This window comes from Colletotrichum fioriniae, assembly GCF_027942845.1.
Source record: "Colletotrichum fioriniae strain IMI 355084 chromosome Unknown scaffold_11, whole genome shotgun sequence".
In the NCBI taxonomy this organism is placed as follows: domain Eukaryota; kingdom Fungi; phylum Ascomycota; class Sordariomycetes; order Glomerellales; family Glomerellaceae; genus Colletotrichum; species Colletotrichum fioriniae.
This window is the reverse complement of record NW_027076847.1, coordinates 139,193-154,863: the sequence shown is the minus strand read 5'-3', so window position 1 is coordinate 154,863 and position 15,671 is coordinate 139,193. Positions and strand designations below refer to the sequence as shown.

At 52.1% G+C, this 15,671-nt stretch overlaps 2 protein-coding genes across 2 annotated transcripts; one reads left to right on the top strand and one right to left on the bottom strand.

The window, feature by feature from the left end:
- Window positions 1-1,909: 1,909 nt before the first annotated feature.
- N0V96_008688 (uncharacterized protein) lies at window positions 1,910-2,548 on the bottom strand (the record flags this gene model as incomplete). The annotated part of the gene is made up of 1 exon (XM_053199060.2): window positions 1,910-2,548. The coding sequence occupies one exon, from the start codon at window positions 2,546-2,548 to the stop codon at window positions 1,910-1,912; it is 639 nt and encodes a 212-aa protein (XP_053043515.2).
- An 8,590-nt stretch (window positions 2,549-11,138) lies between these two features.
- On the top strand, window positions 11,139-11,734 carry N0V96_008687 (uncharacterized protein; the record flags this gene model as incomplete). The annotated part of the gene is made up of 2 exons (XM_053199061.2): window positions 11,139-11,231; window positions 11,300-11,734. 2 exons carry the CDS (start codon window positions 11,139-11,141, stop codon window positions 11,732-11,734), a joined length of 528 nt encoding a protein of 175 aa, XP_053043516.2.
- Between the last annotated feature and the right edge of the window lie 3,937 nt (window positions 11,735-15,671).

Genomic DNA, 15,671 nt, shown 5'->3' with positions numbered 1-15,671 from the left:
AGTTTCGTCCACAGCAGGCTTTGTTTTCCTTTTCCTTCTGGTCAGAAATCGAACAAGAGGCCGAGTTCACAAGTGCCTTGTTCCGAGGACCAAGACTGCAGGCTGGCCGGGTTCGCTGTTAGTGAAAGACGACATTGTATCAGAAAATATTTCGAGTCTTGTGCTCTTTATCCTCTTGTTCCTTCCACGGATTCGACCTCAAACATGGCCGGGCCTTTGAAAGGGTTCAGGCTGTCGAAATCTTGGTTCTTGAAAGCTCTATCTCGGACCACATCTTTCTTCAGCAGAAAGTGAAGATTATGTTATCGGTTTCCATTGTGACTTTACATCAAAGGACACCTCTTATTTGGCTGCGATTATTCAACAACCCTAGAATATCTCCAGCATCAGTATTTCCTACTTCTGGAGCCCTTTTTCATCACAAATCCCTGAAATTAGATCCTACCTTATGTCCATATCTGTGGAAGTGCACCCAGATGCACGTTGTATAATGTTAGGTAGAGTCCAGGGCTCAATCTAACAGCACGTAAATGCAAGTCTTCGACTTGTAGCTTGGCTTCACTTATATAACTGGGACGGAAGGGTCGGGCCAACCACACACAGTGCTGAACTTGCCCGAAACAATGAAAGCATATTACGAGATCTCTTTATCGCTATTCCCGCCACGACTTGCATTGGGTTCGTTAGCGAATGATTCAAGAGTGGGAAAGTGTTGCCATCGTCGTGGTTCATAACCACCTCGATTACCTCTTGCCCATCCCAGTACATAGTCCCTTTGAGATCAATGATGTGATCAGCACTAGTGATTTCGCCAAGAACAATCAGCAAGACGAGGCTTCATCTTGAGCATGATTCAGAATCAGGCTGTGAACGTAGCTTTGATTAATCCGTGTTGCCTTCCCCTTCCTCATTTGAACAAGTTCTCAGTTTGCGCCGTCTCTATATTAAGCAAGTTCATCAAGAACCTCGAAGGCTGCTCGATGAGTGCCGGAGCCAGTATTAGCGGGACAAGGGGCGCTTGGTCTTGTATCGCGCAGTGAGACTGTGTGCTGCCCCTGTCTCCCCTATCTGGTGACTGGAACCCTCCAGCAAGTTGCAACCGTAACCTAGAAGTCTACAACGATCTTACTTTTTGTTCCTCGCCTCTCTCTACCGCATTCATGACTAGATACGTTGAACTAGTTGAGATAGCGTGCCAAGCACTTCAAGACATGCCCCTAGCAAAGAAAGACGGGAATTCAGATGGGTCTGAGGAATTAACAGAAGCGGGCTACTGGTTCATCTATGGCAAGCCCCTTCCTCCTACCCCAACATGGATTTATTCAAAGATTTCACTTTGTTGTTTCTCATTATCTCCCTAACGTATTCATCGCTAGATACGTTAATAAGACGACGTGCTGAGCACTGGAAGACACGCTACTAGCAGAGGAAAATGATCTTTGAAATGAGTTAGGAAGATCAGTGGTAGCTCGACCATGGGCTACCATACGGACATCGGCTTCGCGACGACAAACACCGAGCCTCTGATCGGTGACGAGAGAGAAAAATGTGGCGGATTCTAAGTACATAACCTCTTTGTAGTTGGGACGTTGAAGCGGAATTGGGAATTTAACGGAAGCGGACCCCCTAGGAAGGGCACATCTTATGTGATGGCTTCCAAGACGTTGAGAGCTGCCGTAAGTACAGACGATCACGGTGGTTCTTGAAGGCAAATCAGGTGCCATAGCTAGGATGTCAGAACTTTGTCAGAGTAAATCTGAGCATGTCGAGAAGCAGACTAAGTCACGACCGTGGATTAGAGAAACGTGTTACGTATCAATAATTCAATATTTGCAAGACTTGATTTCTGTGAGATATCATCGGTAGATGAGTAGCGATACATTTCGGACATATATAAACAAGACCCCACCTATCTAGTACCTTGTCCCTGAGCGGGAGGTGTCAGCGGAACATCCTGCATACCAGCTGCAATCGCCTGAATCCGCGGCCCCTTTGCCATCTGTATCTTTTCCTCTTCCTCGCTGAACCGCGGAACACGATCACCACCATCCGCGACATCACCCTCCTCGACCCCACCATTCAGATCCTCCTGTGAAGGTTCTTCAACCACAAAGACATCCTCATCCTCACGCAACCGTCCATGGCCATAAGCGGAGCCGCCATCGGTCACACCCGAAGTCTGCTTCCCCTGCCCAGGCTCGAACCGCAACTGATTATGGCGCGGGTGCCGACCGTACTCCCTGATATAAAAGTCGAGCGTCATCTGCAAGTTACGACAGTCCTCACGGATGAATTCGTGCTGGTTCTTGAGCGTCTTGTGGACTTTTTCGAGCGTGTCAAAGTCGGCGGCGAGGGAGCGGAAGGACTTTTTGTCGCGGGCGAGGCAGATGCGGAAGTGGACTGCGAAGTAAATTGCGAGTATGCAGATGGTTGAGACGGCGACGAGGCCTACTAGGAGGCGCTTGACCCCTACGCAGTTGACACCGCCGAAGTCGCCGTAGTCTTCGCGGGAAACGAGCATGTCTTTGAGGAGTTCGGCAGGAGGCATTGTTGCGGCTTCGGTCTGTGAATGACGTTAGTAGAGAATGGGAGTGGAGTTGTACCTGATATTTCTGCGTGAGTGTATGTAGGCTATTGGCTTTTGATGTCTGAGTTGGTTTAGAGTAGAGAAGAAGAAACAGCAACCGGTAGATCTCTGGATTTATGAAGACTCTCTTCGAAGAATCTAGACTACTCGAGCATTATACCTTGGCCTTATTTCATTGTGTCTAGAGCACAAAGTACGAAGACATTGAGTCCGGGTGTGTTGTCCCAGCGTCTTTGTGCGCCCAAAGACGCGATGTCTGACAAAGGAAACTATCAAGCTCTGATCAGCATTGATTGGCTAAACGATCCGTGACCGATGCCTCGACCTTTGGCCAGGACACAAGGAATCGATACAATCAAAGAGGTCATAGAACAACTGACCTTGAGAATGTATGGACATACTGATCAGTCACAAAGTGGCCACTGAAAGTAGCTTCATATCAATTGGACTAGCGGAAACCAAGAATCCGTCGAGGTCGGCAATGATACCTTAGCAAGGCTCCGAGGAAGCCTGGCTTGGCATGTTATCGGCCGGTGAACCGAATGTGTAATCACTAGGTACGCACAAGTACACAAAAGGTGTCGCGCAGCGAGGCGTTTTGCCAGCAGGATCTTGCATACTGTTCTGGATCGATGTCCAGAATAGCGGTCTGAAGAGGCGCGGAGGGGCGGCAAGAATGTCACTTGCTGCAACACGATAGAAGCGAGGCGTAAGCTGCACTTGTCCCAGTTGGGTGGCTTTGTGAGTGACCCACTCACGAAATCATCTAGACTGCAAAAGAGTCCGACAAGTGAAAGTGACTGAGGTGCCAGGGGTCGAGAGAGCCTGCGCGCCCGCTTCGAGTCGGCATATTGCGGCACAGCAGGGGAGCCAGACGGCGCACCCGTTCTCGCCACTCCCGCGGACCCGCGGGCGCATGCTGTGAGGGTTTCCCTCAGGGGCCGCGTCGTTCTACCGAGAGGTTTGCTTGATCGCTCCGGCAATTGCCCTTGTATTGAAGGGTGACACGAGAAAAAGTGCAGCTGTTCAGGGGTAAGCTCCTGAGGCTTAGAACGATGAGAACCGTGCAGATACCAGCTTGTCGTGACCTGGGCGTGGTATTTCACGATCAGAACTGAACATGGTGCCGTTAACATGACCAACACAGCCGCAAAAAGATCAAGATGCCTTTTGCCTCTCTTGCCTCACAATGTCTGGCAGCTGGCTGCCCCAAGCCCGGAAAGCAGCGGTCAAACCCATGCGTGTCCCACGGCCGTCAAGGAAAAAAAAGCAATAATGAAAGTGCAGAATTTGAAAAAGAAAAAACAGAGGCCCGCTATCGATCCATGAAGAACAAGCGACCTATACGGAAACGGTCGATTGCATTATCGATCTGCAAAGATGGTGCCCGGTGGAAATGGCACATTCTCCTCGTCACTCACCGCCAGATGGCGTGGAAGATACGAGGCTGTCTTGGTTGCTGGGTTTCAGGATGTCCATGGCCGGCTTTGGACATGCTTCATGGATGTGGCGTGTTTCAAGTTGTAGGGCCCTTTCATTGGTAAAATTTGTGTATTTAGCTCGACAGCGGCCAAGAGGTGGAGGGGGCATATTTCGATGGGCTGGTGAGCCCAGGACCGGTCAGGGATGGTGGTTGCAGAGCAGGCAGAACCGGTGGGCAAAAGTTTGGCGTGTTGGTACGGCCGCATGATGCGCGGCCACCATCTAATAATCCCAGTCGCGGCGAAGAGGGTAATTGAGAGAAGGATACCATCATTTCGGGGTACGTCGGTCTCCCGCGTCGAGCGGACACGTTCGCAGCGGGGTTCTTTGGGGAGGTGGTTCGACTGCAGTAAGCGTTGTCAGGTACGCCTGGTGAGTGAGTCGGCGCTGGATTCTTGTTCGTGTTTCTCTTGCATTTGCTGTATAGTTGGTCAACTTCTGCGGTCGCTTACATAACGGCGGGATGCGGTATTCCGTCGGTCCAGTTACTCGGGTTCGAACGGTGCTTCACAGGTACCATTCAACCCATGCACGAGAGTATGGGGCCTGTTGATGTTGAGCAACCTTACTAAGGTAGGTCTGACATCCGACGACTGAGATTATTACGGTTTGAAAAGCTCATGTGAATCTTCTGCCAATGACCGTTAGCTATGAGCAAGGTAGGAACATCTTGCAGATGTATCTTGATCGTCAAGTTGTGGACAACCTGGGCGTGTCGCTAGGGCTGCACGAACCGATGCATTCCTGACACAAAATTCAAGTTCAGACGACAGACCAGGCTCAGATGGCTGGAGGGGCTCATCGCATACTCTAACGACGCATCCAAGCACCGTGGCAGAGGACTGAAAATCTGGCGGATTACAGCGTGGTGCGTACGGCTGATGTGGGCGAGATGTCATGCATCATACCTTCTAGGCTTCTTTGGGGATCCTCTTTTAGTTTTTACGGCAAGGTAGTGTCGACAAAGCGATGATGACAGGGCTTAGGTATTGAGCCAAGGACTCAGAGAAATTGTATGCCACGTGGCGCCGTGGCATCGCCGTCAAGGGTGTCGGGATAAAAGGCATCCTGTTGCGCACAGGGTTCGGATGTTTACTGTTGCCGGTCAGGATTCATCTCCAACTTGGTGTGAAAGGTCCGGGGGGTGCTTGGAGAGGTGCCGTATGGATAGAATCTGGAGTCAACCTGGAAGCCTAAGTGTTAAAGTCCAGGAGCTGACAGGGGAAGAGATGACAAGGTGAAAGAGATTACGACATTGCGAGTCCCGAGTCTTGCTGGGTCTGAGATATGTGTCCGTACCTGAGGCACAAAACAATCAAATACGTACACTACTTTTGGTGCTAACGAGACCACATCTATCCGTACGGATACCTCATGTACGAAATGGAAATGGCTAGGGTGAGGATGATCGTCGGGAGCTTGGCCGGGAAGACTCCATCCAGAAGAGAAGATAGAAGCTCAAAACATGGGTGGCCTTGGCAAAAGAAATGGAAGGTGCAGGGGATTGGGGATGGATGGCCCAGGATGGGTGGGCGTGAATTCAGACAGACAGCCGAGAAGCAGGGATGGGACGTTCCATTACCGGATCTGACCCAAGGTACGTCTTGAACCCCAAAATGGAACACTCGACACCCCGGTCCTTCCATCTCATCCCCTCCGTTCTCCAACCCTGCTGCTCTTTCCATTCGACACGAATTCATCTGGTACCTCAGGTCAGGAAGAGAAAGAGAGGTATCCGGCGTCACTCCAAAATTCGGAGTAAGGCAAGGCAGGTAGGAGGAAGCGGATGATCTTGTTCTTTCCTGCCTCGGGTGCCACACGGAAGGTACTTCCTCCTCACGGGTAGCCCTCACCGCCTTCCGTCCGCTCATATGGTTCCATCGCAGCCGGCATCGTCTCCGCCCTTTCCATCATCACCATGTCGCGGCTTCACCGGGCTCAGCTCTCAGCCCGCCCTAGCTAAGTCACTTTCTCACGCTATCACGGCCTTATCTCAACAAATTTGCCTGGCACCCGTCACTTAAAGGTAGCGTGCTTTCTCCACAGGCCGCCTCCGCCGCTACGGACACGGGTTACCACACGGAATGACAACCCTGCCTTGATTCCCTTGGCTAACCCCAACCATCCACGGCACCTTTCGCTTGTTTCGAATCCAATCTGCTGATCGTGAGTTGTTCGCTCCTTTGTATTTCTTTCCTAATGACTGACGCTGTCTGCCCTGGCCAGCTAGCTACAGGGGCCGAATTCGACCGCCAAACCTCGCTCTATCATCGCCTGTCCTATTCAGACCCGGCATTTGCCTCCCGTCTTTGCCTCCAACTACGCCCGCCGTCAACTTGACGGTTGCGCGCTGATCGATGACCAGCCCGCTCCGCACTGCTACCCGGGACCCACGGACGAGGACAAGCATCCCGTGGTGGTCTCTACGAGTGGCTGCCGGGGCAGGAGAACAGTCTCCCTCACCAAACGCCCTCCCACCCAGTTCTTCCAGAAGCAATCCACAGCCTTCTCAATCATTCCTACTCATCGGCAACCTCGATTACGCAGTGTGGCGTGCGAGATAGACGATTGGCCTCTTCAAAGCTCACCGCTTCTCAGCATTGAGCACCTTTGACACCAAGCCTCCCGCACTGAAGGACTTCTTCACCACGTCTGCGCCCGATGCACAGCAGGACGCATCCGGGTGTAAGGCTATCAGAAAACCGTCGCCCTTTTCCCCGCATTTCATCGAGGCCGCCCTGTTCTCTCCTTCAAGGATGCACTGAGCGTGAACTCAAGACAATCTGGCCCATGAGGGCGACATTTCTCCAAGTGGGAAACGAGACATAAGCAAATCCCTGCAGTAGTCTGCCTGCAAGCTTCTCGGTCGCAGTCGCGACGAGAAAAGTTTTGTATCATCCCCCGTCCAATTTGGGGGCTTTTCCCAGGGTGGTCTCTTGTTGCTCTGCAGACACCTCACCTTGGGTCGGGATACGACCTAATTACCTGCCAAGCAAAATCATCCACTTCCGGCCGAACTTTGCGTTACCTCCTCTCTTCACACTCCCATCACCACCTTTGTCACACCCGCACCACCTTTTCCCCCCAAAGGTCTCTCCACCATGTCTTTACCCTTTCACCGGCCTCCTAGAGTCATTGAGGCCTGCGTCTCACTCTGATGCATCCTACGAAATTGCACCTGTCAGATTTGCCACTGCTTGACCTCTTCCATAATGTACATGGCTCTGTTCCTGAATCTATCCCACCACTAATCCTGCAGGCAGGGAAATTAGATGCTAAAAGGCACAATGAATACCGAATCAAGTTCTTCTGGCACTCAGGCACGAGGCCAAATGCCGGACTCAACAAAGCAAAATACCTACACTTTCACAGAACGGACTCTTGGGTACCAGGCAAGTCGCCAAGTATCTCGGACGGTCGTCCGCCATCCCACCTCCCCCTGCCTTTCCTCTAGATGAACGACGTGTCCAAGCAGCCGTCACCCAGATCTCTCGGTACTCAGTGCCGCATTCTACGCCTTGGCCGCCGCCGCCCTTCGCCAATCTCTCATTAATCTCCCCTCCGCGTACTTTACACCCTTTTGACCGCTTCCAGAAGGCGTCCAAATCTGGGCCGCCAGCAACTCTCTTGTTTCTAGCAACACTTTCACCTTCATTTACTTAAACTCTATCATCCGCCACTTGGCCTACACTGTGATATTTACTCTGTCGCCACCCTCCAAGAAGTCCCAGACATCTCGTCCATGTCCATCCACAGAATACTTTACGTCTTAATTTTGAACGACACCTCAGCTTCCCCTTCGACATTACCGTCCACGATCACCACCTTCTCTGTACTTTACTGCACGCTTCTGGTCTCGTTTAGAAATACACAGCATCGTCATCATGCCCGCCAGCCACACATCCTCTCAGCATAACCATGCTGGAAGCTCGTAAGACACTGCTTCCGTACCCCAATCGTCCTGAAGGGACTCTTTTTAGCCAGTGACTAACGTCTGATGGCAGTAGCAGCAAGGCTGCTGAGAAGCATCCTTCCGACGGAAAACCCTCGCGAAACGTCCGTCTCGAAAGGTTCAAGAAGGACGACGAAGATAATCTATTTGCCCGCCTCCACGGAGCACAATCTACATCTCAGACTCTTGAAGACAAGCTTGGCCAACACTCCGGGAAACTGCCATGAACGACCACACCGAAACACTCGTGCGCTCAAGCATACACCGCCACCCTACACAGATCCCATGTACACTACAACCTGTCAACATATCTCTTTTTGGCTGGCCCAATCTCGTTGCCTTTTCACATGGCCCCTGTAATAATGTCGTTCCTCGTTCCTTCTTTTGTCAAGATTAGAGAGAACAAATCATGGGCCTCAGTCTCCCTATCATTATGTAATCAGCGAAGGATGTATCAATATTCAGCGTTCGCCAAAGGCATATCGAAGGCTTGGAAGAATGTCATGTTTAAAATGCTTGGAAGAATTTTTTTTTATCTGCAAATAGACTCAATACCCCCCTCTTTCTAAGATTCTGTCTGGCCCCCTCACGAGTCGACCGACCCCAAGACTCGGAGCCCATGTCGGCCCGTGAAGTGCAATTCGCGATCGGGGAAGGCACCGCACAAACAGACGGCCTTCGTATCGACTCTGCTCTTGTCTCTCGCTTACAAAGACCGCCGCGCCAACGAAGACTCATCATTACGCAAAGGCGGAAAAAGGACCGATACGAAGTTCCTTGGACATTGGTGACGCAAAGCGCGCGAGTGTCCACGAAAGACACGCGCGTCTCAACTGCCAAGTCCACGAAATAAGGCTCTTGCCAAGAGGAGCCGTGGGTCATTGGCCAGCTATCCGCGAAGCCGAGCGGAAGGGCACGCGCGGCCCATTTTCGACATCCTAGTTCTGGACCCCAGCCAAACTTTGCTTTTGTTTCCATGGGTCAAGTCAAGGTCTCGCACATTTGCGTGGTGCTTATCGATCTACCAACCACTTCAAACAAGTACCGCACCAGTATTCAGCTTTGCTCCATCCTAGAACTTCTGTGCCCCTACGACTTTCCTCCCACTACGAAGAGTGGGCAGTGGGCAGGCATCCTAGGCTGGAAGATGGGGATTAGCATTAGCGTCTACAAGGTAAGTACCCAGACCTTGCACAATTTTCTCCACTGAACCCCGCGACGATGCTAATTGCTAGTGGGCCGCATACCTGGAGTACGCTATCCCTGCACGCCCTACAGGGCGAGGAGAACTCGGCCGAACAAGGGCCGATGACATCGCTGGCCATTCACGCTCTCAGGAATGAGAGGTTCAGAGACATTGTTATGAGTCCGAAAACGCGTTCGTGGCCTTTAGCCTGCATGGTATTCTTCCTAGCTGAATATTAGGCCCGAGACGCAGCCGTTTGGAATTTACCCAGCCAGTGCGCTTTCACGGTTGGTCTTTCAAGACTTAGGCGAACCGGCACTTTGTCAATCGAAAAAAAGAATCCCGGCACTTTTGATTTGTTCCAATCTTGGTTTCAGGGGGAGCATGTAGATCTATCTGCTGCTCCTCGGCACGATTTGAATCGGGCACAATCAAAATGACCGACCGCAGGATGATGATTCGCTCCAAGTTCTGACAAAGCAGAGCCGCTGACGCTGGCAGGAAGCGCAGCATCCATGTCTGGCTGAATGCAAGAGTCGGGATACGACAGGATCTTTGATTTGCCTAGATCTCTTGTGGGTGCCTCGCGTTCGGGAGAGCCGGGTCTGGAGATCTCATGGTACGCCTGGTCGCCCGCGTCCACCGGGAAGCCTCTGCCATGATCGGGAGCGGGCCGTTGACATGTGAGTATCTACCGGCGCCGTTTGCCCCCCCCCCCCCCGTCTGTGGGTCTGCACGGACGACGGGTGGACAACGGTGCAGCCACAGCCGTCGTCCGGTCCCGAGACTTTGGGATGGAGCGTTGTTTTTTGTTTTTTTTTTCTGCCCTTATTTTGTGGGTTGGCGTGGCTTTAGTCAGAGGATCGCTAGTCGCTTCGAAAAAAAAAATGTTGTTCATTGAATTTAGAGCGCCACAAGTGCGGGTCTTGAAACGACGTCAATCTCATCTCGACCCCGCGATCGCGTTCCCCAGCGTTGCTGTATGGCCTTTCATTCCCGCATCTCGTAGTGTCTGATGGAAGTATGTAGTAAAGAGATCAAGTGCCCCTGGTTAATGATTAAACGGTTTTGCATGTTCACGACCGCTCGAGCTTTCCCAACGGTGTTACATATTACCGGCCGTGGATCTAAGTGAAGCCGATCCTAGCAGCGGAGTTCCGCTCTTCAACGTCTCTCATAAATGAACTAACCAGGTCTCAAAACCACTTCTATGAAAAACGTCCGCAAAAGGCAAAAAAGAAAAGAAGGGTGGGGCTGGTGATAACTTACCCGACAATTCACGCCCCTGTCCAGGTTCGAACAGCGCGCCCCTCGGACCAGCACTGGCTTCATTGGCGTATTTGTTTTAAACGCCCTGCGTCAGAGTTGAAACCACCCGGCCAAATGGGCCGGAGGGGCGCTGGTGACAGAATGAGGTGAATAGGTCCCTTAGGTAGGTAGGTACCTGGTAGGGAGGGCCTTCGGCGGAAAGAGAGCAGGAAGGTAGGAGCTATGGTGAGGTGGGGAGGAAGGGAGGTAGGAGCGGTTCATGGTTTATGCTGTTGCCTGCCATGATTCGTCGTAGCGCCATACTAAGATACAGAGGGAGAAAAGTGTCAAACGCCCAGACACGCGATATGGGGTAGTTTATTGATCTGCACAGACGGTGTCAACGCCACAGCTTCCTTAATCTCGACTACCCCCAGATGCCCCTTGCGATATTTATAAGAAGTCGTTCATCACTTGTCAAACAGCTCCATGCTTTCTCTCGTCTTGCACAACCCGACCATATCGCTCTTTACTTATCCTTCTTTTCAAATCAAGCCCTAGAGGTCTAGTCCTTTTCTTCGAGGCAGCTGCTCTCCATCCGCTCCTTTTCCTGATCTTATGCACAATATTGCTAGTTGACTGTTGCCAACGAATAGTCATCATCAAGAACCCATAAAGGGACGATGAAGATCTCGCTTAGCCTTGGTTTGGTGCTGGTCGCTACCGGTATCGTTGAGGGGCATATTGCTGCTTGGGCCGATGGCATGTATTGCCGAGTGAGTTCCTTATGGTCATAAGCCATCGTCCGTCGTGGTTATCATAAAGCTAAAGAAGCCGATAAAAGGGCGGGAACAATTCCGCACTAGACGATTCCAACACCAACGTGGTAGTCAACCCGCTCTATCAACTCCCGAAAGCCAAGTGGTGGATGCAAGCCGACCGCGGATGCGACAAGGTGCCCCCTCCAGCGGGCCAATTTCTCAGCCTCCCCGCCCGGGGTAAGTTCACCGTCGATCTCGGAGCCAACCGCGGCTGCACGAGCCTTTCTTACGGCGGCAAGACCGCGACGCAGTGGCCAGACTGCAGCGAACATCCGGAAGACTGGCACGCGCCTGGGCCAGGCAAGTGTCTCGTCGATAACCCAGACAGGAAGGGAGGGGCGATGCACACGCAAAACTATACCACCACGGCCGGGACAGCATTCGCCATCAGCTATCAGTCAGTTATCACAAAGGTGACGATGGAGAACCTTGTCGTCTTTTCAGTTGTCGAGCAGTAGGTTGGGCCTGTTGGATGAAAAAGGTCAGCAACTGACTGCGGTCGAAAACAGCACACCTTGGAAATGCGTAACTTCGTACCAAGTTCCGGACTTGCCTGCCTGCCCGGTGGGAGGGTGCTACTGCGCCTGGCTGTGGGTTCCAGATGGATGTAAGATCACCCTCGCTTATGGCCCCCCTTGGCACATTTGACTGACTCGTGAGTCGAAGGTGGCCAGCCAAACATGTAAGTCATCTTGACCAGACATGATCGTAGGGGAAGATACTGACAAGCCAAAAAGGTACATGCAAAACTTCAAATGCAATGTTACCAACGCCGTGTCTACGAAGAAACTGGGTATCGCTAAGCCGCCCGTCGCTTGCCGAGATGATACGAAAAAGTGTGTCGCTGGACCGAAGCAAATGATCGCATGGAATCGTGAGTCGTCTAATGGTGATGGAACCCTTTCGTAGAGTCCAAATGCTGACGTTCTCGCAGAAGCCGAAGGAAACAACGTGCCGGATATCGGTTACAGCCCCGGGTACAACGCCAGAATGGGCTTCAAGCCAGGGGCCCAGAATGACATTTTTGTCTAGAGCGCATCGTCGGAACTTCACCTCCAGGCTCCAGCCAACCGTCTGCAAGGTTCCCGATGCGGATACGCACACCTTGACCGAGAGCGCTAGCGATAGTCACCGGTGACATGGGGCCTGGCCGGACCAGTTTTCCGTGGTGAATTCTTTCCCATTTCTTGTACATATTGATGCTCGTAAGCGAACAGAAGAATTCACAAACTTCATTTGCTTTACCCTTGGAAGGTAGCGGCGACTACTGCACGCGCCGCCGAGCCCTCTTTCGCCAAAAGTTGCCTGGATTGATGCGAGGCTTCTAGTAGGGGCCACTGATGAGTGTGTTTGCGGGGAGATCATCGTGAAGCGGCATGTTGGAGGCATGACCTGATCTGAAAACTGATATTGTGAAATGAACTTATCATCTTATATGCAGCTCGGTCCTTTCAAAAATTTAGTACGGCCGCACCCCTGCGAGGAAAGGTGGCCGAGCACAAAGCCTGAAGCGCATCATCTTGTTACAGTCGAATAGGTGCAACATGCACAAAGCTGTGCCACACCAGCGAAAAAGAATGCTGCTACACCGACAGGCGACCTCTCACCGTGCAAGGTGCGATGGCAAACGACGTGGGGACGGCTTGACGAGCGACTCAAAATATTTCGGATGTGTGTGGGGGCCCAAGCACGTTCTGTCATCTGAAGTCAATGAGGGGTAGTGCTTGTCACGCTCGACGTCATGACGTTTGACCATAGCTTTGACGGCGCGGGAACGGATGAAGCCTAAACGCTTAAGCCAACTCCAAAGGCTCAAAGCCTCCGAATTGCTAGTCAGCCTTTCGCGCTGGCTTCAGGGCCGGACCTGGCTCACCGAAGGTCTCTCCGGTTTGTCGCACCCAAAATTTCCGACATAGCTCGATTTTAAAAGACATCGGCGTCGTCTCAGACTCTTGGGTGGGACACGGGGAGTTTGGTTGCAGCAGCCGGCGGTGGCACATCGCTCCATGCGCCCAACCCTCTCAAGAGCGCAAACAGGGCGGAGTCTGTAATGAGTATGGGGTGCCGATTTGCACCACCCGAGATTCGTCATTACTCCTAGGAGGCCTGACTCTTCCTCCTTCTGTCGCTTGTTCGTAGTATGCATGTACTAGGAGATGTGATACAGCTCGATGTGGTACTCACGATGTAATATCCAGCTTGTCGATCGAGAGGCGGAAGCAGGGCCTCATGTTCGAAGGAGGCGGTGTTTCGAGATCTCCCATGGCAAAAGGGGGTCGGCGGAAAGGTAGTCATCCTTGGCCTGAAATTGCGCTCGCCAATAGGGACGCACCCGTCCAACGCGGATGCAGCGCAAGACGACCTGAGTATGGGGTTGGTTTTTGTCCAAAATCCGATTCGTACATCCCCGGAGTCAACTGATAAAGCTGTTCTTTTACCTCTGCAACACCGAGAGGCAAGTGTATGTGTGGCGACAGCATCCTGGGGCAAAACAACGTGGCCCCGGCATGGGCCGTTCCACTGGCGCAGAGTTCCTTGTTGACCGCTAAGCCAGACTCAATTGAGTTGGCACGTTAGGGGAGCATGGGTTATGTGACCGTGGGACCTGGTTATCTGAGAGAGAATGGCACCTCAGTGGGTTGTCGAGTGTCCGGCATGCTGGTGCCGGATGCATGCCTTGCTTCCGCGGGGAAGGCTGGAAGCTTGACGGATACATTGTCAATCGCATTGAAGCCGCCCGAACAGGTTGGCGCCAAGTAGCTGGAAACTCCACGGCATTGAACTGGTCGTAGGGCATCCGCAGTCAACTTGCAGCCGGTCTTGTCATGTGAGGCTAGAATGGTCGACGGACTGGTGGGTGAAGCGATGGTCCGAGTCTACCCTCCCACGATCCTGAGCGGTTCCTCAGAGATGCAGGGCCGGTGAAACCAACGAGTCTCAGTATGACTTCTTTTCGAATCGAAATGACCCCGGGGATCTTGTCCCTTCTTCCCATACATGGCCTTGGGCGTGTTGTTGATCGACTTGGCAATCCATCCAATGGGATTAGTCCCACGCTCGGTATTGGGACTAGGTCCACAGCACTGACATACTTGAGGCTACTGCGAAGGCCTTTGGCCTCTCTGTCGTGGGATCGAGGCCCTGAAAACTGGTATGACTGCAGAGCTCTTCCTTTTCGACCCACGCTCCATAGTACGATGGGTGAGTGAGTGCGTTGGCCCTGGCCTCACGATCAGCCGTCAGCCATAAGTACGTGCGACCCTGCAGTGAACTCCATGGCTTTCTCCCCCTCAATCAGAACATTGACATTGGGTCGTCTGCAACTGCAAATTAGCGATCAAATTACTTTCGGATTGCTCCTATCGACACGATTCGTTTCCAATCACACACACTCTCTCTCTCGTGTCATAGAACACCTTTGTGGCTGCAGCATGACTGCCTCAGACGTATCTGTCCTTATCAATGGCGATTCGGCGACAAGGTTCGTTACCGTGTCTTACCTTTTCCGCTGTTCCCCAAAGTCTAACCCATTTTTAGAGCGACGGCGACTACGGCGTATCAAGCCACACAGTCTCAGTCCCGTGTCACTGAATTTGTTAAGACGGATCCCAGCTTGTACAGGAGGCTCAGCCAGAGCGTGCCTAGCAGGATCGGAGAGTACGAAGCTCGTGCGCGCGACGCTATGATTAAAGTCGACACGAAACTTCAGCAAAGAGCAAAATGACGCATTGAATATCGAATGTTTCTGAAGCAAGTGACAATCCCTTGGCTGTACTCGATATTGAGGCTACACTCTTTGCGTCAATGTTGTTGCCAGAAGCAGATGGAAAGTTTCCGTTTGAGGACGTGAACGTTGGAAAGCCACGCGCTGGCTAAGGTAGAACGTGCTCTGACATGTGGGAAGGCACGTGGAGGGAGGCTGCCCTGAGGTCTGAGGGCAGGTCGCCTGCGAAACGGCGAGAGTTCCTTCTCGCTTCAGTTAGGAACAAGGTACAAAGTACCAGTGCAACCGAGCTATGGTCGATCTGGATAGCCTGCCCAACCAGCGATGACGTTTACAAAAAAGTTGTACCTTCTCTACATTTGCTCAGGGTTGAGACTGAATGAGACAGGCACTGGTCCTGTCGAGGAGTCAAGGCCGGAGGTACTTTTGGGCCAGAACTTCACGATTGATGGCGTAGAAGGATCAACGGCCGGTGCGGAAGAGAGCGCAACAACCGGCGCCAGGTGAGGCTTTAGTGCTAGATGTTTGATTTGTACCTTTTTCTTCATTTCTACATTGTCGCGTTGTAGTAACTCAATTCAAAGTTGATTTGTTTACAAAAGCACTGAAGCGTTGCATCCTAAGGTGAGGTATCGCGGGTACCGTACCTTGAGCCATCCTAGCACTCTCCA